The sequence below is a fragment of the Galleria mellonella genome, unplaced genomic scaffold (genome assembly GCF_026898425.1).
Source record: "Galleria mellonella isolate WM207_F2 unplaced genomic scaffold, CSIRO_AGI_GalMel_v1 utg746, whole genome shotgun sequence".
Classification (NCBI taxonomy): Eukaryota; Metazoa; Arthropoda; class Insecta; order Lepidoptera; family Pyralidae; genus Galleria; species Galleria mellonella.
In genome coordinates, this window is record NW_026442148.1 from 2,656,397 (window position 1) to 2,678,397 (window position 22,001).

At 40.6% G+C, this 22,001-nt stretch overlaps 2 protein-coding genes across 5 annotated transcripts in view; one reads left to right on the forward strand and one right to left on the reverse strand.

Moving 5' to 3' along the window:
- Positions 1–903: 903 nt before the first annotated feature.
- LOC113523134 (vacuolar protein sorting-associated protein 53 homolog) lies at positions 904–17,380 on the reverse strand. The gene is made up of 14 exons (XM_052901170.1): positions 17,167–17,380; positions 14,953–15,159; positions 13,780–13,998; positions 12,787–12,910; positions 10,975–11,093; positions 10,380–10,547; positions 8,727–8,850; positions 8,275–8,348; positions 7,121–7,264; positions 6,144–6,345; positions 5,436–5,577; positions 4,843–5,023; positions 2,723–3,053; positions 904–1,440 (listed from the first exon to the last, which is right to left on the reverse strand). The coding sequence occupies exons 1-14, from the start codon at positions 17,290–17,292 to the stop codon at positions 1,163–1,165; spliced, it is 2,439 nt and encodes an 812-aa protein (XP_052757130.1). The 5' UTR covers positions 17,293–17,380; the 3' UTR covers positions 904–1,162.
- A 1,835-nt stretch (positions 17,381–19,215) lies between these two features.
- The window catches only part of LOC113523133 (uncharacterized), a 46,629-nt gene continuing 43,843 nt past the window's right edge, over positions 19,216–22,001 (forward strand). For all 4 annotated transcript variants that reach the window (XM_031914421.2, XM_031914422.2, XM_052901163.1 and 1 more), the window contains exon 1: positions 19,216–19,485. In XM_031914421.2, the coding sequence (XP_031770281.2) occupies positions 19,406–19,485 (80 nt within the window). In that variant the 5' untranslated portion in view covers positions 19,216–19,405. The remainder of the gene's footprint in view (positions 19,486–22,001) is intronic.

Below are 22,001 nucleotides of genomic sequence, written 5' to 3' on the forward strand. Positions count from 1 at the left end.
TATTAAAAATCCTTTAATAGATACATTTTTAATAATAGAGACCAGTAGCCCCGTTGCTAACAATATTCCTTGTCAGATCGACCTTCTTACGTTCTCTTCAGATGAATTTATTACGATGAGCTAACTGACTTATCTTTCATCCTCACCTATCGTCCTTCAGTGGTGGCCCCAAAAATGTTTTTTTTTTTTTTATAATGGCTAAGAATGTGGAGTGATAAACCCACTTACATTAACTATTACTTAAAATACCCATTAGTCGTCACTGTCCTGGTGAATTCATCACGACAAGGCAACAAATTTCACTTAATTCTCTCCTGTTACCTCTCACTGATGCCGGGTTATACATGGGGTTGTTATTCAGGGTTGTTTAAGGAAAAAATAAATCACGTAATCATTAAATATAATTTATTTATTTATTAAAAAAAACTATTGTATAAATAGATAATACTTATTATGTTACATACAATCATCAGCATCATCATGTCAGCCTTTAACTGTCCACTGCTGAACATAAACCACCCTCTTGGGGGGTTTTGCCAGTAGTTGCCACACTTGGCAGACGGATTGGCAAGCGAAGTTAGGCTTTGAAGGTGTTTTAAGTGGGACGCTGCTGCCTAACCCTTCGATACATTAAATTCCTTTAGTGGTGTAGCATATATGAAAGTGAAATTATGAAGAGTTCTTTAAAGATCTGGATTTTTTTGTCTAAAAGGATATATATACATATTGGTCTCACATAAAATCACACATATATGTATGTATATATATATATATGTATATATATATGTATATATATATATATGTATATATATATGTATATGTATATGTATATATATGTATGTATATGTATATATATATACATGTATATATATATGTATATATATATATATATATATATATATATATATATATATATATATATATATATATATATAGTTTTTAGATTAATATAATTGGTTTTGTCACAACTGAAGTATAGGCAGAAACAGCCTACCTTAATAGGGATACAGACGTGACAGAAAATAAAAAATAACAAAAAAAAAACACTTCATACATACATACATACATACATGTATGAAGTCTTTTTCTTTCCTGGACTACAATATTATTTATATAAATGTCCATTAGCATATATTTCTGGTTAACCGTCGATATTTACTTTTTACTTTACATTGCTGTTGACAGATTTAGCGGTTTGTTTGAAAAGCGCGTCCAAAGAGCTCAACTGCGCTTTGGACAACTTGGCCCCTTTCATGTCCAGCACCTTGTGGAACTCGGCCACAGTGGACTCCGGCAGCAGCTGCACGAACTGGCCCACGAACCCCTCCAGGTTGCCGTCCAGTGGCGCCATCACCAGCTTCAATATCATTTCCGCTTTCGTCATCAGTTTTATGACGACTTTCGTGTACATGGCCGGCGCGGGGCGCTTCACCTCTGAACCTGGAATATAATAACGTATTACTGTTTATAGTTATTATTATTATTGGGGGCATCCATTAATTACGTGACCTCTTTTTCGATCAGTTTAGACTCCTACCCCCCCCCCCCTTACGTGAGATTTTGTGAGATTTGCCTTGACCCCCCCCCCCACCCCTTACGTGAGATTGACGCAAAAAATATTTTAACCTTAATTTCTATTTATTATTGAAAATAATAAATCGTTTAACTATAATTAATTTATTTAAATTAAATAAAATTCAAAGTAAAAACATAAAAACAACACTTTTTTTATTTTTACTCAATCCATGGAGACGTTACGTGTATTTTTTCAATCGAAATAATTGGACACATATCATCTGGGATTTCTAAAATAGGAAGACTGGAATAACTGGAGTTTCTTACGTTTATCTTTAATATTTTAGTAATATTTTTAATATTTTATATTTTTTGAAGTTGACGTGAGATTTTTGATTATCCCCCTCCCCTCGGTTTAAATGAGATTTGGTGAGAATTCATTAGACCCCTCCCCCCCCCCCTATTCTGTGCTCACGTAATTAATGGATGCCCCCATTTCAGCCGTTAACTGTCCACTGCTGGACATGAGCCTTCCCCATAAAGAGGCATAATTTTAATTTATACCGAGACAATAACATCGAATAATGTTCTTTTGTTTATGTTTAACTTAAGTGAAGCTCACTTGGGAAATTGTAAAGCTCACGTAGTTGATTAAATAAATACATACATTTTCTACCTATGTTTAATTTTTTTTTATATTTTATATGTTATACGATTATGCTTTAAACGTAAGCGCAAATGTCCCTGTAATATAACTGTACCTCTATGGGTTAAGTACCTGACAATGTAATAAATATTAGCAACTAGGCGTCGCACGGGTGGACACTTTTACATTTTAAAAAGTGGCCATTAAGGCTGCACACGCGACGGAAGCTTAAAAATGGACGTAACTTCTCCCGTTTTCCCAACATTTCCTTCACTGCTCTGCTCCTATTGATCGTAGCGTGATAAAAAGTATACTATAACCTGCCCGGGAGTATGAAGAATAATTGTACCAAGATTCTTTAAAATCCGTCGAGTAGTTTTTGTTTCTATAACGAACATACAAACAGACAGACACAAAAATTTTACTGATTGCATTTTTGGCATCAGTATCGATCACTAATCACCTGCTGATAGTTATTTTGGAAATATATTTCATGTACAGAATTGACCTCTCTACAGATTTATTATAAGTATAGATATAGTTTATAATTGTGTTAATTACCTATAGAGGGCAGCTCGAGTAGTGCAGTCTTGAGCATGTGCGTGTCGAGTAACAACTGCTCGGAGCCGACCGTCGATATCGGCTTGCACTTATATATGTTCTGTATGAACTTAGGTATGAACGAGTTGGCGAATCGTATGCAGAATTGGGTGAAGTATTTCCTGGAGGAGGACAGGTTGTCTCGCAGGTGGGGCACGGTGTTCTTCAGGTGCATGATGATCTGCGTGACGTATGAGCTCTGATCGCCCACGGTGTCGAAGTGCAGCCACGATATCTTGGTCATGGCCTGCAGCGCCGGCTCGCACGCCACCTCCAGGTCTTGCACCAGCATCTGTAATTGTAACGGGCGTTTTATATCATCATCCGTTAACTGTACATTGCTGAAAATGGACCTCTCTTATAAGAGGGAGTTTTTCCAATAGTTGGCATGCTTGGCAAATGGGTTGGCTATAGCACTTAGGTCTTGCTGATGTTTTAAAAGGGACGCTGCTGCCCATCCCTGGCAACATTAAATTCCTTTAGCCATGTAGTGATTATAAAAGTGAAATTATAAAGAGTTCTTTAAAGAACTACATTCCTTCTTATAACTGTTGTAGAACAGGAGGGGAATTAACCATGAAAGTTTCTGCGAGGATACTGCGAGGAGGTCGACCTGGTTGGGTATATTGCTAGCAATGGGATTCTCAGTCTCCATTACTAACAATCCCTCCTCCCTCCCCTTATAACTGTACTTTTTTTTTAATGGGTGAAAATGGTATGGTAACCCCGCCTGCGCTAACGGGATACGCTGGCGGAGCACCAGTGAAGGGTGATAGATGAGAATGAAAACAGGCCAGTTAGCCCATCATGATGAATTCATCAGGAATTAACCATGATAGTTTCCAGAAAGAACCGCGAGGAGGTCGACCGGGTATATTGCTAGTAATAGGATTCTCGATCTCCATTACTAACAATCCCCCCCCCCCCCCCCCCTTATAACTGTACTGGCCTTAGTTATATTTTAGTATCTATGACCATGTTGTCTAAATGTCAAAAAAGTCGAATCAAACTTCATAGCAGGTTTGTCCTTGATTTCCCTCTATGTGTTGATGTTATATATATATTTATATATATATATATGTTATAATTTAAGAGACGAACTTGAAGTGATTTGGTTATTTTATCGATTTTTGTATATATATATATATATATATATATATATATATCATTAAACTACCATTATTAATATTTACCAGAGGGAGACTTTGTACAAAAGTCAATTGCTTGGGTATCTCTGTCCCATTCGTGTTTCTACCGTGAAGCAGTTGTGTTTGCATGGCTGTGTTTCAGTTTGAAGGGTGGGATATGGCGTGAATTTACAGGGTACAGAGGAATAACACCTGAGTCCTCAGGAATGGCAACGAATGGGGGGTATCATGGGCGAAACAGTATACTCTGTTATGTCCATGGTACTGCTCATGTCTATAGGCGACGGTTACCACTTTCCATCAGGTGGGCCGTCAGCTTGTTTGCCATTCTAAGTTGTATAAAAAAAAAAACTTCTTAGATTTTCTTGGGGAATTTAAACATATGTTAGACAAACAATTTAAACATATGTTTAAACAGAAGTTGGATTTGTTGATATTGGAGCAGTCCCATTGCCACTTTGAAATTTATAATTAAGTTTTTTTTTATTATTATAAAATCTGCCGCCACACTTATTTCACACGTACTAATAAGCTGGACAGAAAAGCTAACGAACGAGGAAGTCCTAAAAAGAGTGAACGAAAAGAGAACATTGGTTGAAATAATAAAGAATAGAAGAGGCAAAATGCTGGGCCACCTTATACGACATGACGATTTTTTAAGAGCATAGTAGAAGGAAAGATAGAGGGCAAAAGAGGAAGAGGAAGACCGAGGATTAACTACATGGGACAGATAAAGGAAACACTAGGCGTCATGTCGTATAGAGATAGAGCTGGCTGGAGGAAGATGCATGAATTAGTTGCACCGACAAGAGGAAACTGTTAAATGGAAAGAAGAATGGTAGTGGAATTAAACAAAACAATTCTAATTGAAATAACCAGTGATATGGATTTCTGGAAGGTAACACCACGTTCAGTATAGTAGTAGCGCGATACCTGTATGCAGTTGGTGATCATCTTGTGGAAGAGGTCCTGCTCGGACACGAAGTCTATCTTGTCGGCGAGCCCTGGCGCCACCTTCTCCTTCAGCTTCTGCTCCAGGTGGACCGTCGTCTCCAGGCAGTACTCCGACGTGGTGATCACACTCGTGATTTTTGCTATCTCCTGCTTCGTGTACCTGCTCGTACAATTATAACATCTTCATGATTGTAATCATATCAAGCTAATTGGTTAAATTTTTGTCGTGTATACTTATTAGATTCCGTAATCAGGATCGCGCGCGCGTGCGTGCGTGTGTGTGTGTGTGCGTGTGCGTGTGTGTGCGTGTGTGTGCGCGCGCGCGCGCGCGTGTGTGTGTGTGTGTGTGTGTGTGCGCGTGTGTGTGCGCGTGTGCGCACGCGCGCGTGTGTTTGTGTGTGTGTGTGTGTGTGTGTGCGTGCGTGTGTGTGTGCGCGCGCGCGCGCGCGTGTGTGTGTGCGCGTGTGTGCGTGCGTGTGTGTGTGCGCGCGCGCGCGTGTGTGTGTGTGCGCGTGTGTGTGTGTGTGCGCGTGTGTGTGCGCGTGTGTGCGTGTGCGCGTGCGCGTGCGTACCTGGCGGGCGCGGCGTCGTCCCGCAGCAGCGTGTGCATGGTGGCGACGAGCGGCGGCGCGGGCGGCGGCCGGCCCGGCAGCGCCGCCGCCAGCACGCCGCCCGCGTACTCGCGCAGGTACTTCTGGAACACGCCCGCCAGCTCTGCGCCGGCCAGTCGCGACGTTCACAAACCATCCAAACCATCGCGGCTAACTCCACTCGAATTTGCCACGATAGGTATTTGTTGGTATTTATTTATTTATTTATTAAATTAAATTTATTTATTTATTTATTAAATACAAAAAAAAATTACAACAGCGAGTACATTGGACCCCGCACTAGGAGAACCTGTATCGCGGGAGTCCATATGAGATTACCAAGACACGGTGGTTTACAAATATAAATTAAATATACCGATAGCGCTCGCGGGGTTACCATTCCATTATCACCCATTACGAGGCCTCGCTTCTTTTTTTCTTTACCACACAGAGAGCAAACGAGCATACGGCTCATCTAATTTTTCTTTACGGTAGAGACATGAAAGTGACAGAGGTACTCAAGCAAATGATTTTTGTACAAAGTCTCCCTCTATACATAATTGTACAGGTTGTAGAGAGGTACGAAAGGTAAGGAGGTCATTTAAATTTGATATAATTGCGCATGTGCGTGTGTGCGTGTGTGCGTGTGTGCGTGTGTGTGTGCGTGTGTGCGTGTGTGCGCGTGCGCACCGAGCATGGGCTGTCCGGTGGTGAGGCGCGCGCACTGCACGAGGCAGCGCTTGTAGAACACGAACAGGTCCGCGCAGCTCGCGATCACCGCGCCGCCGCCGCCGCCGCCGCCGCCGCCGCCGGCCACGCCCACCGCCGCCCCCGCCCCGCCCACCGCCGCCCCGCCCGGCGCGACCTCGCCGCCCTCCGGCGCGCGCGCCTCCTGGCAGATAATTTCAATCTCACTTTACAAATATTACCTCTACTATAATTATAAATGTAAAAGTTACACTTGTTTATTTTTCCCCTATGTAAATAAAATTCATCGACCTTCATTGATTTCAATGTGGTGCGCGTACGCAGCTGAATCGGATGTCGAAATAACATAATGTCATTCATTATCAGAGCGAGCTCCCAGATTAGAGAGACATAAAGATGTATTTTAAAATGATTTTAATTTGTGAAATAATAGCGTAAATTATTGCTTCATTTTTCAAGTTTTCTAAAAAATTATACCTAGTAAGTGCAATACTTATTTGTTAAGATTAATTGTGTTTAAAACTTAATCTCTTTTCAGAGCGACACAAATAAGTTTTTTATTTCACGTGAAAAAATATTTACACAAAAGGGTTTGATACAAAACACAAACTTAATGCTATGCAGCATTCTCTCCCAGTAAATGTTTGGAAAAACTAAAATATAACTAAGCGGTGAAAATTATTTGAAGTTTTTTTTTTATACAACTTAGAATGGCAAACAAGTTGACGGCCCACCTGATGGAAAGTGGCAACCGTCGCCTATAGACATGAGCAGTACCATGAACATAACAGTGTATACTGTTTCGCCCATGATACCCCCCATGCGTTGCCATTCCTGAGGACTCAGGTGTTATTCCTCTGTACCCAGTAAATTCACGTATGAATGAGTAACAAAACAAAACAAAACAGAAATTGAAACAAAATAGAAATCCCAAGTAAAATCCAGCGGTAAATCAATACCTGCAGGAACCTGTCCATGAAGGAGCGCAGGTTGGAGTCCAGCGACTGTATGTAGAGCGAGAGGTACGGCTCGAAGCAGCTGCCGATCAGCCCGACCCACGCCGAGCCCGGCCGGCTCATGTCCGGCAAGTCGTCGTCCAGCGCCTGTAACGACACTCCTCACTTTACATGACGATGCACTGCCTCCGTACCTTGCAACTTCACTGCCATATCCCATCCTTCAACTTACACCTTGTACCCACAGGATAAGATTAGGACAGTAGGAGCTTACTTCTATGTTCTCTATGTGGGATATGATTTCAAAAATAGATTTCTAATTCGACAGTTTTATTTGTCTTACGTTACACAACCTTTCAATCAAGTGGGTCGTAAGCTTGGGAGACATTCCTCCCACGAACACTCAGGTTATGGAATGAGCTCCCTGCCGAGGTATTCGCAAGAGTCTACAGCTGGGGTTCTTCAAAAGGGCGGTAAAGAGGTTTCTTCAGGGTCGGCAACGCAAGCATACCTCTGGTATTGCAGGTGTTCATAGGCTACGGTAACCATACATCATCAGTTGGGCCGTATGCTTGTTTGCCACCTCAGTGGTATAAAAAAAAACATTCAAATATTACGTAATGCAATTTTTTCATATTTTTAACTATTTCTTCCCCCCCCCCCATGTCCCTTAAAAGATTTTTGTACTCCTCCCCCGCCCTCTTCAAAACGTCACGTAACACACAACTATTTTCACCTAAAAGTCACAACATTGACGAATATTATAAACGACAAATAAAATAAAATTAAATAATGAAATACAGTCGAGGAATTCCCTGTAAATTATCAAACGAAAATGGTTACCAACTTGGGAGATTTTACTTCCTTAGCTTATTTAATAAAAAAAAAAAAAAAACAATATTACGTTCGAATCGACTCGTTGTTCGAATCCCCCTCCCACCTTGTAACGTATCGTAACGTTTAACGTGTTAACTCCTATTTTTGTCGCTTTGTGTACAGCGCCTTGTATCTATATTGTTGCTACTTGTGGAAACCTATTAGTGGCTTGTTTTGTGATCCTAAACTGTATCTTTTTGCTCTAGTTATACCTGGATTTCCTATGAATAAATAAATAAATAAACATACCCGTGAGTGATAAACAAATAAAACGGTCCCACCTCTTTGGAGTCTGCATCTGCGTTGGCCTGTCTATCCGTGGCGCTCTCCAGGTTGCTGGCCTCCAAGTCTGTGCCTGCGGACAGGAGGTGTATTACATTTCATTGCCTTAATACATATTTCTACAAGTTTTAATTTAACTTGCTTTAATATGTCAATTTTTCCATTCAAAATTTGCTTGTCATGTCCTTTTATGGGTCCTTTAAAAGGTTATGATGGAATGGTAACCCCGCCTGCGCTATCGGTATACACTGGCGGGGCACCAGTGTGTGATAAAAAACGAGGATGAAAAGACAGGTCAGTTAGCCCATCGTGATGAATACTTTAAATTCAGCACGATGGTTTCCAGGTGGGACCACGTGGAGGTCGACCTGGTTGGGTATAGTCTCCATTATTAACAATCCCTCTCCCCTCTGACGTGTCGTGTTGTGTCGTGTCGTGCCGTACGACTCACCGGTGAACCGCTTGTGCAGCAGCAACTCGAAGTTGTACGTCTTCTGTATGGCGTACAGCAGCAGCTTGACGTCCACCTCGTTCCGCCGCGACGACATCAGCTCGCTCAGGTCGTCGCGCGTGATCTGTACAGTGGGTGGTAATGAGCAGGCGCTGCTAGAGCTAGGCGGTGAGAGTCGTGTGTGTAGTATTTACATTATTACACGTATCACATCTCTATGTTTTAGAAATAATAGAATTTCATCGTGCCTCTGATCAAACTGTTTATAATGACTCCTCTCCATCCAAAGGTTGCCTGCAAGAGATCATTGTTAGCGATAAGGCCGCCCATTGTTTTCTCATTGTGATCATTTCTTGTAATTGTTTTACAGCGCGAGGTGTTTTACTATCGTAATCTTTTGGAGGAAACAAATAGTATCTATTTATCTGTAGTGTGTTTTAGTGTAGTTCTTTTTAATTTTTTTTAATGGGTGATAAGTAATGTAGTGCGGTGTAGTGCAGTGCTGTGCAGTGCGGTGCGGTGCACTACAGACCTTGCCGAAGCGGCGCGCGATGCGCTCGCTGAGCCGCCAGCCGCGCGGGAAGAGGCCGGCGGCGGAGTCCTCGAGCGCCAGCAGGTTGTCTGGAGTGCTGCACGGTAGCGCCGCTCCACGTGTAGTGCGGTGTAGTGCGGTGTAGTGCGGTGTAGTGCGGTGTAGTGCAGTGCTGTGCAGTGCGGTGCGGTGCACTACAGACCTTGCCGAAGCGGCGCGCGATGCGCTCGCTGAGCCGCCAGCCGCGCGGGAAGAGGCCGGCGGCGGCGTCCTCGAGCGCCAGCAGGTGGCGCTTGAGCCACGCGTAGCGCCGCTCCACGTGTAGTGCGGTGTAGTGCGGTGTAGTGCGGTGTAGTGCGGTGTAGTGCAGTGCTGTGCAGTGCGGTGCGGTGCACTACAGACCTTGCCGAAGCGGCGCGCGATGCGCTCGCTGAGCCGCCAGCCGCGCGGGAAGAGGCCGGCGGCGGCGTCCTCGAGCGCCAGCAGGTGGCGCTTGAGCCACGCGTAGCGCCGCTCCACGTGTAGTGCGGTGTAGTGCGGTGTAGTGCGGTGTAGTGCGGTGTAGTGCAGTGCTGTGCAGTGCGGTGCGGTGCACTACAGACCTTGCCGAAGCGGCGCGCGATGCGCTCGCTGAGCCGCCAGCAGCGCGCGCGGGAAGAGGCCGGCGGCGGCGTCCTCGAGCGCCAGCAGGTGAGCGCCAGCTTGAGCCAGTGCGGTGTAGTGCGGTGTAGTGCGGTGTAGTGCGGTGTAGTGCAGTGCGGTGCGGTGCACTACAGACCTTGCCGAAGCGGCGCGCCGCTGAGCCGCCAGCCGCGCAGGCCGGCGGCGGTGTAGTGCGGTGTAGTGCGGTGTAGTGCGGTGTAGTGCGGTGTAGTGCAGTGCTGTGCAGTGCGGTGCGGTGCACTACAGACCTTGCCGAAGCGGCGCGCGATGCGCTCGCTGAGCCGCCAGCCGCGCGGGAAGAGGCCGGCGGCGGCGTCCTCGAGCGCCAGCAGGTGGCGCTTGAGCCACGCGTAGCGCCGCTCCACGTGTAGTGCGGTGTAGTGCGGTGTAGTGCGGTGTAGTGCGGTGTAGTGCGGTGTAGTGCAGTGCTGTGCAGTGCGGTGCGGTGCACTACAGACCTTGCCGAAGCGGCGCGCGATGCGCTCGCTGAGCCGCCAGCCGCGCGGGAAGAGGCCGGCGGCGGCGTCCTCGAGCGCCAGCAGGTGGCGCTTGAGCCACGCGTAGCGCCGCTCCACGTGCGCCAGCCACGCGCCCTCCTGCTCCGCCGAGAACAGGTGCCGGTACTCCTGCACAACATCACGCACGCTTCATGTAATATATCGCCAACAACGAGCCTAGGAAAACTTCTAAAACTGCTTGATACACTACAGTACAGTAGTATATTTCAATAGAATGTAATGAAGCGGCAGATAATCAACATAACCCACAATTAATCAACGGCGTCTTCGCGAATTCTGCAAAATACATGTGCAAGGTGAAACACTGTGATATAGAGCACGTCGGCTCTTGAATAAGACTTCCGAAAAAAGACGAAATAATTGCCGAAAACGACAGGCATAGAGAGTTTATAAAATCCCCATTATACATATATAACTGTTATTGTATTATCTCGGAATATATGCACTAAATTAAATTCATAAACAAATCAGAAACGTTCTAGAGATAGATCGATGTTTGATTGATGCTAATGTTGTAACGAAACGGCCGGTGTACCTGCAGCTGCATGTCTATGAACCACTTGAGCAGATCCTGCTTCACCTTGGGCTCGAGGATGTCCACCACCGCGCACGCCTCCGACAGTGTCTTGTGCGACACCGCGCTCTTGCTGCCCGCTGGGACAAACTTTTTATTATTTACTAGCTGCATCCCGCGGCTCCACCCGCGTGTATCAGTACACAGAGTATTCTATGCGCTAAGTTAGGATATAACCTACCCGTGCACCAAATGTTATTCAAATCTGTTCAGTAGTTTTTGCGTGAAATAAAAATAAACATACATCCTTACAAACTTTTACATTTATTATTTTTTTTTTATACAACTTATAATGGCAAACAAGTTGACGGCCCACCTGATGGAAAGTGGTAACTGTCGCCTATAGACATGAGCAGTACCGTGGACATAACAAAGTATACTGTTTCGCCCATGATACCCCCCATGCGTTGCCATTCCTGAGGACTCAGGTGTTATTCCTCTATATCCAGTAATTTCACGCCATATCCCACCCTTCAAACCGAAACACAGCCATGCAAACACAACTGCTTCACGGTTCAAAAACGAATGGGACAGAGGTACCCAAGCAATCGACATTTGTACAAAGTCTCCCTCTGGTACTGGTCTTATAATAATAGAATATCTTCTTTACTTCATCATCATCATACCAGCCTTTAACCATCCACTGGTGAACAAAAGCTTCCCTCTTAGGGGGTTTTGCTAGTAGTTGCCACGCTTGGCAGCTGTATTGGCAACCGCAGTCAGGTTTTAGAGATGTTCTAAAAGAGACGCTGCTGTCCATCCCTCGCCCTCCCTTAGTCGTCTCTTACAACACCCACGGGAAAAGAAGGAGGGAGGGTTATTCTATGCCATTGCTATTGGGACCACACGGCCAATTTTCTACCACTATAACTAGTGTCAGACTTTATTTCCATAAACAAGAGGAAATTGAAAGGTCAAAGATTATTTTTTTCGAAAAACATCGAGTTCTATTATGACTAAATTTATATAGTAGACTAAGTCTATCGGATAGAGAGGAAAGGGATTGTTAGTGATGGGGTCTAACAGCACCATTACCAGGAATATACTCTATCAGGTTGACCTCTACGCGGTTCCTCATGGAAACCATCGTGCTTAATTCTTTATCGATTTATCCCGATATGCCAACTAACTTGTTATTACCCTCAATCATCCTCCTTCACTGGTGCCTCGCTAGCGTATACCAACAGAGCAGGTAGGGATTTTTTTAATGGGTGAAAATAGTATGGTAACCCCGCGCTAACGCCTGCGCTAACGGTATACGCCGGCGGGGCACCAGTGAAGGATGATAGATGAGAATGAAAACAGGCCAGTTAGACCATCATGATGAATTCATCAGGTTCCAGGGGGAACCGCGAGAAGGTCGACCTGGTTGGGTATATTGCTAGCAATGGGATTCTCAGTCTCCATTACTAACAATCCCTTTCCCCCCAGCGCGCAGGTGGGGTTACCATTCCATTAATATCCATATTCCGTTTTTTAAGACACTGACAGAGAATATAATATTCTCTGTCAGTGTCTTAAAAACAGCACTGATTCCACCTCTCGTACCAATCATTCTTCTATTTTTATGTACTTATTTTTACCCGTACCTTTCCTGCACTAGATTACCCGCTAATTAATTATTTTCTCTCTAACTATACTGGGTTGGCTGGAAGAGATCTCTTTCAGAGATAAGCCCTCCCTTGCTAACAAGTTGTTAAACTAACCGCTGTATCTAGTGTTAAAGTGCGATAGAGAATATATATATAAATAAGCAAGTGAGCGTGCGGTCACCGGTGAAGGCGTGCTGGAAGTCGGCGAGGATCTGCGCGGCGAGGCGGCGGCGGATGGCCAGCACGCGCTCGCGCAGCGCGCCCAGCTCGCGGATGCCGCCGTAGCACGCCACGTGCTGCAGCACCTGCACCGCACGCGATTGCCAATTTTTATTTTTCCCCAATTGGTACAATTTTATTTACTTTTGTCCAATCGCTAATAGATCAGGCCCTCTAGACAAGTGACAAGCGAATTTGTCGATGGAATCGATATCGCTAGCGAGTCCGTGAGTTGAAATGAGTCACCCGGCGTTGCTATCTCATTCTATCTCACGGACTCACTAGCGATGTCGATTCCATCGACGAATACGTTTGCCACTTGTCTAGAGGGCCAGTTTCACTACCTTTTGCAAATTGTCACGTAACCACACGTAGATGACGGAAATATACACTCATTATACGATCTACAAATACAGTAAATTGCCAACAAAATTACCACGCTTATTTCATTAATCCTTAAACATTTCGCGTACATAAAAATGTACATCCAAAACTGCAATAACAATGTCCAATCTAACAACACTGACCATTTAACATGTAGAATTGTACACACACACATACACATGTACAAAGAGAGAGTGAGAGAGATATATATATCATATACATAAGTGATGTATTTATGAGATTGTATAATTGGGGGAATATCATGGGCGAAACAGTATACTCTGTTATGTCCATGGTACTGCTCATGTCTATAGGCGACGGTAACCACTTTCCATCAGGTGGGCCGTCAGCTTGTTTGCCATTCTATGTTGTATGAAAAAAAAATATTAAGTAATTTTTATTAAAATGAGCTTTTTAAACATTTTGTAAAAATAGTTTTTTTATGAATCTTTGAAATTCAATATCAGCTTTATAATGTAAAAAAATTCAAATACGATAATAAGTGCATTCAAACATACAAACTAACCCGCTTTACATATTAGTAGTAGTAGATGTGTACAAACGGCCTCACCTCCATGATGGCCTGCATAGGCAGCACGATCTCCTTGTACTGGCGGCCGTCGGTCATCGTCTTCAGCGCGTCCACGCCGCCCGCCAGCATGTGCAGGTGGTTGAGCGCCGTGATGGCCGCCGTCAGGTTCGACTTGGCGCAGTCCAGCTGCTTGATCTCCGACGTTATCTCGCGGACCATGCTCTCGCTGCGCTCCGCCTTCTTGTTTATGTCTGCCACCTGGCGAGCAATACTTAGACACTACTCGCATACGGAACAGTTATGGGCCCAGTGCAAACAGAGGTGAATGTATTCACTAACATTATAAATGTGATAGTGACTTTGCTTATTACCATCTGGTGTCCTAACGACTTAGACAATCATAAAATAGTAGGTAATTATAAAATTTTGTATACACATTCTAAAGAGGATGGGATGGAACATACACTACTTTTTATACAGGATAATGAAAATAACCTAGTAACGGAAAAGAAGTTATAGATTCAAACTAGTAATTAATTATATCTTTTTCTATTATAAAGAATAAAATTTATCGAAATCGGTTCAGTAGTTTAGGAGTACTTTTTAAATCAAACTAACTGATTTTGTCACAATTGAAGTTTGCTTTATTTGTGGAATAGAATATTTAATTATGTATTGAAAAATATTTTAATTTAATATGTGGTCTTCAGTTCTTATAAAACCATATTTATTTTTTACAACAAGTTAGATTTTGCTAAATATATGTTTATAATATTACCAAATTGTATTCAGAATCTACCAGAGACTTTGTACAAAAGTCGTTAGCTTGGACACCTCTGTCCTATTCGTGTTTCAACCGTAAATCAGTTGTGTTTGCATGGCTGTGTTTCGGTTTGAAGAGTGGGATATGGCGTGAATTTACAGGATACAGAGGAATAACATCTGAGTTTTCAGGAATGGCAATGTATGGGGGGTATCATGGGCGAAACAGTATACTCTGTTATGTCCATGGTGCTGCTCATGTCTATAGGTGACAGATACCACTTTCCATCAGGTGGATTGTCACCTTGTTTGCCATTCTAAGTTGTATAAGAAAAAAGAATCATAGACAAGACTATGTTAAGCATGTAACAGAGTTTACAAAAATATCAGACAAATCACGAACTTTCTTATGAAAATAGTTTTAAAATGCGGTTCTAAGATGAGTAATACCTGCAATGCCAACTCAGCGATGCACTTCTGTGCCTCAAGCAAGGCCTTCTGTCCAGCCTCGCGCTGCTCAGCCTGTGCCCGCACCAGCCTGCGGATGTCCTGCTCCACGCCAGACAGCCGGAACTCGCACCGAGCCGCCGCACTCTCCACCCCGGACAGGGACTGCTCCGTCGGGAACACCCGGTTGATGTACGCCACTGGATCAAACTGTGACAAATTAAAATAATCCCATCAAAAACATAAAATGTTAAAAATTCCAAATCTAGCAAGATTTTTTTGCTGCAAAATGTTGTAAGAAAATTTACTTAATGTCTTTGGCAATTGTACAGCTCCATAATCATAAAAGAACAATCCTATTTTGTATAATTCCAAATCTACTATTGAAATCTAAAGATGCACTGTTTAGAATAAAGTTTTTCAATGTATTTTAAATTTTGCATGCCAAATTGTGGCAAAATTGTATGAAAATGTTGACCCACTTTTCTCAATACATTTATATGGAGACACTCTGTCTATATAATCTAAAACTAGACCAATTAAATTATAAAATCGACTTTTTACATTAATTACTAAATTTAATTTCAAACTGTTTACAACTACTCCTCTCCATTCAAAGGTTGCCTGGAAGAGAAAGTTTTTAGCGATAAGATCACCCATTGTTTTCATTTGTAATTATTTGTATCTGTAATAAATTTGCTATTGTAATCTTTTGGGGGAAACAATAAAGAGTATCTATCTATCAAGTATTTTATTAGTAGAACATATTGCCGGGCAATTGCCAAGTCTTTATAGTAGACTTGAGATCTCACAACTTTTTGTAGTGAAAGAAATATACTGCAAGACTGGACATTTTTTACATTTTATTTTTTGATGAAATCTCATTTCTTTTCATAGGTCAGAATAGCCTATATTTTTCTCAGGTAATAAGTCTGTGTGATGCATTATTTGAATAAATCAACATAATTTTTAATAAAATTATTTTTTATTTTATTTAAATTACATACTACATACTATGAATAATAAACTTTTAGGATTTTGAATTTTGTTCTCCTGATATAGGCGAAATGCTAAAATAAGTGTATACTGTTTAGAAAAAAAATTACTTTAATAGTGAGCCATGAATACACCGCTGCTGTGACTATCAATTATACAATTTAAAAAAATAGACAAAATAAAATTCAATAAACTGAACAAGTCTTTTGAGAATTAAGACTTAAATAATCAAATAAACAGAGGACTTGGATATATACACAGATACTCTGCAACTTGGTTACACCATCTGTACATCCTTGGTTACAGCATGGGTAAAGTTGCATCTTTACTATAAATTAACTCAATAAAAAAATAACATTATAAATATTATTAAATGTTATTTCATTATTTTCCCAAATAAATATATACAGACTTTTTACAAGATAAAAAACACTCTGAGCTTAACACTTAAGATACTTTAGGAATTGTGCATACAATATGTGAGGCCAGTTATGAAACATAGATAAAGCAAGGGATATATGGAGGCACATAATGATAGAGCTGCTTTAGCAGACCATTCTCACTATATTCTGGTTACACCATAAGGCGCCACATGTGAAAACATCCAATTATATAAAACCAGCTGCATCCCACTGGACATAATTGATCTTATAATTAATTAATGATGTTTTCTCCCACGAACACTCAGGTTATGGAATGAGCTCCTTGCCGAGGTTTTCCCAAGAGACTGCAGCATGGGGTTCTTCAAAAAGGGGGTAAAAAGGTTTCTTCAGGGTCGGCAACGCACGCGTAATACCTCTGGTATTGCAGGCGTTCATAGGCTACGGTAACCGCTTACCATCAGGTGGGAAGTATGCTTGTTTGCCACCTCAGTGGTATAAAAATAAACAAATCAGCAGGTTTGTCCGCATAAATCAAAATATGTAATGTAATCCTATGTGCTAAGTTAGGACATAATCCACTCGTGTACCAAATTACATTCAAATCTGCTCAGTAGTTTTTAAGTAAGAGAGTAATAAACATCCATCCATGCTTACAAACTTCCGCATCTTTGTAATATTAATAAGATCCAAAAAAGGATTAAATTAAATAACTAGTAAATTCCAATTAAAGCAACTGGGACCGACATCTAAGTAAAGGTAACAGTTTCTATTAAATAACCGAAAAAGATGTGAATATTGACTTTTTATAGACAATCTTAGCTTACAAAGCAAGTCATACCTCAGTGCTATCGAACTGTTCAGTTCCTCCCATCAATTCTTCTATTCTACTCATCACAGAACTTGGGAAGTTCATCTGGACCTCCGGCCCGCTGTCTTTATCGTCAATTATATCAGAAGAATCCATTTTTATGAATAAAACTTTAAAAACTTTGAAAGAATACAAATAAGTAGAAAAACATTGTTGATATCTGTGACAGCGGACAGTCAGTGACGTCGGCATTACAATTAGTGTAATGACATTGACGTGCAGTGTACAGATATATCACTGACATTGACAGATAAATCTGCCACTAACCTGCAGTTTGCATTGTATTCATTTTATTTATATTAAAACACAATAATTGTTATTATTGAGTAGTGACCACCTCCGGGTAAACGCAGTGTAGAGCGCCCCCCAGACTAGATGGAGTGACGACATGAATGTTGCAGGGAGTCAGTGGATGCAGGTGGCTCAAGACCGTTCTTTATGGTAGTCTATGGGGGAGACATGTGTCCAACAATGGACAGATAATGGCTGAAATGATGATGATAGTTATTATTATAAAATGTGTTTATTTTAAAACCAAATACATCAAGGAGTTGCAATGTAATAAAATTAACAAGGAGTTTAAATATAACTTTATGCAGTTAGTTCCTTTGACTGAGATATTGAAGATTACTAAAAAATTTAACTGACAGTTTGTTGACTTTCAGTAACTGGCAATTAAGTATGTTTCCATTATCCTAAATAAAATAAAATAATATTTTCGAGTTTCATAGTGTGTCATAGAATATTCTGTAACATCAATAATCCAGTCTAGATTTATAAATGATGCTTGCAATTATTCATCAACTGATTGTCCAAAATAGTAGATAACCCAACTGATGGTATTGTATAAGAAACTTATATAGACTACATATAACCCTCGCCTTAGAGAGGAAAGGCATTGTTAGTAATGGAGCCTAACAGCCCTATTGCTAACAGTATATGCATAGGGCTGCCATCCGTCCGGAATTCCCCGGATTTGTCCTAGTTTGAATAGCGTCCGGGGGCTGTTCGGCATGGATTTTTGAAAATTGTTCAGTTGTCTGGACACTTGTTGTCAGGGGAAATCCAATTTTTTTAAAGGTAAGCAATTAATTGAAATAAATATTAGTTACAAATTCATCCACAATAACCCTATTTTTATATAACAATGTTTTTATTATTTTATTATTTATTACAATTTTTTTTTTTCAGAAGTGTCCGAGAATATTTCGCCCAAATGTCCGGGATTTTGGTCGTGTTTATCCGGTGTCGGCAATTTAGGTAATGGCAGTCTTATATATACAGGGCATCTTCCACGCAATTTTCTCTGGAAACTATAATTTAATTAACTATAAGTTAATTCTTGTCGAATTCGTCACAAAGGGCTAATTGACCCGATTTCATCCTCATCCTTTTCATCTTGCACTGGAGTCCTGGCTACTTCAATACATAGCGCAGATAGTATAACCATTCCATGTTAACCCATTAAAAATACTTTGTACATTCTTCCGTCGTCGTATCTATTGTGATTTTGAATACATGAATATATTTTCTGAGTTCAGGTCCGATTCGGTAGTTCGAGAGATAAGTGCGTTCAAATAAATAAACAAATTCTTTCACTTTTTATGTTAGTAATGTATGTATACTTAAGTATTTAGTCTCTTTTTGTGTATAATTTATACCATATTTCTAATTACAGTGTTCACTTTTTTCATCGTCAATATAGAGAGATAGATAATTTATTTGCATTACTTCCAGCACAAATTATAACATATACAGATATACATAAAAAGTAAGATAACATAAATAATTAAAAAAAATACATAAAGCCAAGGACAATTTTTTGTCAAAAATTGTCCAAAACAACAATACAAAATGGTCATAACTCAGTTTATTGCTTTTAATTATATTATATATTAATAAATATATATTTAGTAAAAATTTTTGAAATGCGGTATTATAATTGCTAAGAAAAAGACACTTTTTTACAAAAGCTCCAGTAGCGACACGATTTTCACAAATGATATAATGGACACTTGCATTCCTTTTTGTGTGAACGTGTGACGAATCAAGTCTCGTTCATGCATTGTTTTCGTCAGTTTTTCTGAGTGTTCGCTTCGTCAGTGCCGTGTGTCGGCTGCACGATGAGCGGCCTCACCACAGTTCCGATATAAACCGATAGTGTTCATTTTATAATATTTTCTCTAGAAACAAGTGTAGTGCAGTGACAATGGCTCGCCTCACAGAGGAGATGGTGATCGCTCGCTCTAAACAGTCGGATTTGTCAGCGATAAAGAAGCTGAACTGCTGGTGAGTGGATTTTTTAATATTTACCATTTAAGGCAAATGCAGTCAATGTAAAATGCTTATCATTTGAATGTGTGAAAACGGTAGAGTCGTGATCCGTATTGCCCTAGAATTAGGGTTGTAGCGTAAATAATAGAGCTTGGATGAAGTACCGAGTTCAAGTAGTGGTTCGTTACCCTTTCTCGCGGCGCTGCGTGCTTCGAATGCTTTAGTTTTTGCTCAGTTCCCGTGTGAAAATCGAATGTAAGTCGAAGAGTATGATGTTATTTAAATTGGGCATATTTTTCCGTAATAACCCCTTTAAAGTAGATTAAGTCACAAAAATATGTCAAGGTAGGCAAAGAACCTTGCACGTCATTATTATAATAAGTTGTATGCATCAGTTTTATGGTCTTTTTATACTTACTGCATAATATTGTGTAGTCAGTTTTGATCAGTCAGTTTGTAGCTTGTAATGTCCCAAAAAGCACCATTAATTTAATAATATCCACTAGCTGTTCATACCTATATAATCACCCTTTGTCCAAATGTTATGATTCATTTATGTACCAAATTTCATTGGAATTGAATCTTTGTTCTGCCATTTGTGTTGTTAAAGCACACTTAAGCAATAATATATACTTAAAGTAATTTATATTAATAAAATAGCTATTTATGTCTTCAACAGGAAAAAAAATATCAATTGTATAGTGATGAATTTGACTTAAATATTTATATTATGTACTTACTTTCACTATCCACTTCTTAACAATTAATGTGAAAAATTCTAAGCAGATTCTAATAGGAATTTATTTAATATTTGGAATTGACTTCTGTCTAGCCAAATACTTGAGGGTGAAGGGGTTGTTAGTTATGGAAACTAGTGGACCCTTTTACTAGAAACATACTTTGTCAAGTTTTATTTATTGGGTGAACATGGAATAGCAACCCTGGCTGTGCTATTGGTATACGCTGGCAGGGCACCAGTGAGAAATTATATGTATGAGGTTGAAAGCAGGTCAGTTAACCCATTGTGATGAATTTGATAAGAATCAATTACAATGGTTTCTAGGGGAAGCTGCGTGGAGGTCGTCCTGATAGGGTACATTGCTAGTAATGAAGCCATTATATTCCCATGACTAACAATCCCTTCCGCCCTACCTTGTCAAGTTGACCTTTATGTGATTTCTTAGTGATTTCGTTGTATAGGTTGCCCTCACTTATCATCCTTCACTAGTGCCCACCAGCATATACTGATAGCTCAAATAGCTTTGGTGGAGTTTCCATCCCATTTTCATCCATTTGAAAAATCCAAATACTACTGTAGTAACTGTAATAAATGTTATGTAATTGTATTGTATGCCCAATGTATGGGCAGGCTGTTTAAATGTCCTTCAAGACGTTATGAACATCTTACGAAATATTATAATGTACAGCTCACAATAAATATTTATTCTATTCTATGAGCTTACGGTGGAGAGATGGACCATAGCGTCCCTCTTAAGACATCTGTAAAAGCCTAACTGCAATTGCTAATCTGCTTGCCAAACGTGGCAACTGGCAAAACTCCCCTTATGGGTAAGGTTTATGTTCAACAGTGGACAGTTAAGGGTTGAAATATAAAAAAATATATATCTTAAACAATTTTTTTTATTTAATTAATACCTAATAATTCAGTAGGTCTCCTTGATGTTACCTTTACTTATAGACATGGGCTCAGCTTGTATATGTATACCTATAAGTAGTTCATATTGTCTAAATGTTACGAATCAATTTTGTATGTCCTCATTCAACCGTGAATAAAGAACTAATCAAACATGAATGAAGTAACAATACAACATTGTCGTTTTGAAGGCAATAAATATTACATACTTGGTCTCTACGTAAGCATTAGTTCAAATAGTATGAAGGATATGTCTACTTGAAATACATTTTGTAAAAGAATTTTCAATGTTGAATTTGAAAAATGATAGTATTAAGTAAATGTAAATCCATGTAATCTTTACTATAACTTGAAATGTGATAGTGAGTTTGTTTCTTACTGTATATGCACTTTAACGGCTTAACTAATCACTATGAAATTTCAATATACGCTATCATGTCGACCTCCACGCGGTTCCCCCTGGAAACTAGCGTGACTAATTTATCGTTGAATTCGGGGGGTTGGGGCTTATCAGTAGTTGCCACGCTTGACAGGCGGATTGGCAATCGCAGTTAGGCTTTAGAGATATTTTAAGAGGGATACTGTTGCTCATTTCTCGCCCTCCCTTAGTCGTCTCTAACGACACCCACGAGAAAGAAGGGGTGGCCTATTCTATGCCCGGACCACACGGTCATCCAAATATAATTTCCATCAATTTAAGGAAAATGAGAATAGGCTATTCATGGGAAGTAAAAGTCAGTAAAAAAAATTTTAATACATACAAACGATAAAATTTTCTCTTTTTATAGTATTAGTATGAATAGTATACTATTGTATAAAAGATGACATTACTCTCTTTTGTTCGACGGTCGGGTAAAAGCAGTCTCAATCACCGATC

What these genes read in the sequence shown, in the direction of transcription:
- LOC113523134 (XM_052901170.1), bottom strand. Translation starts at nt 17,292, where the DNA reads ATGGATTCTTCTGATATAATTGACGATAAAGACAGCGGGCCGGAGGTC. An exon ending in GACGACGCCGCGCCCGCCAG is followed by an intron (nt 5,024 to 5,435) that starts GTACGCACGCGC and finishes TTGTACGAGCAG; the next exon opens with GTACACGAAGCAGGAGATAG. An exon ending in ACTCGAGCTGCCCTCTATAG is followed by an intron (nt 1,441 to 2,722) that starts GTAATTAACACA and finishes ATTATATTCCAG; the next exon opens with GTTCAGAGGTGAAGCGCCCC.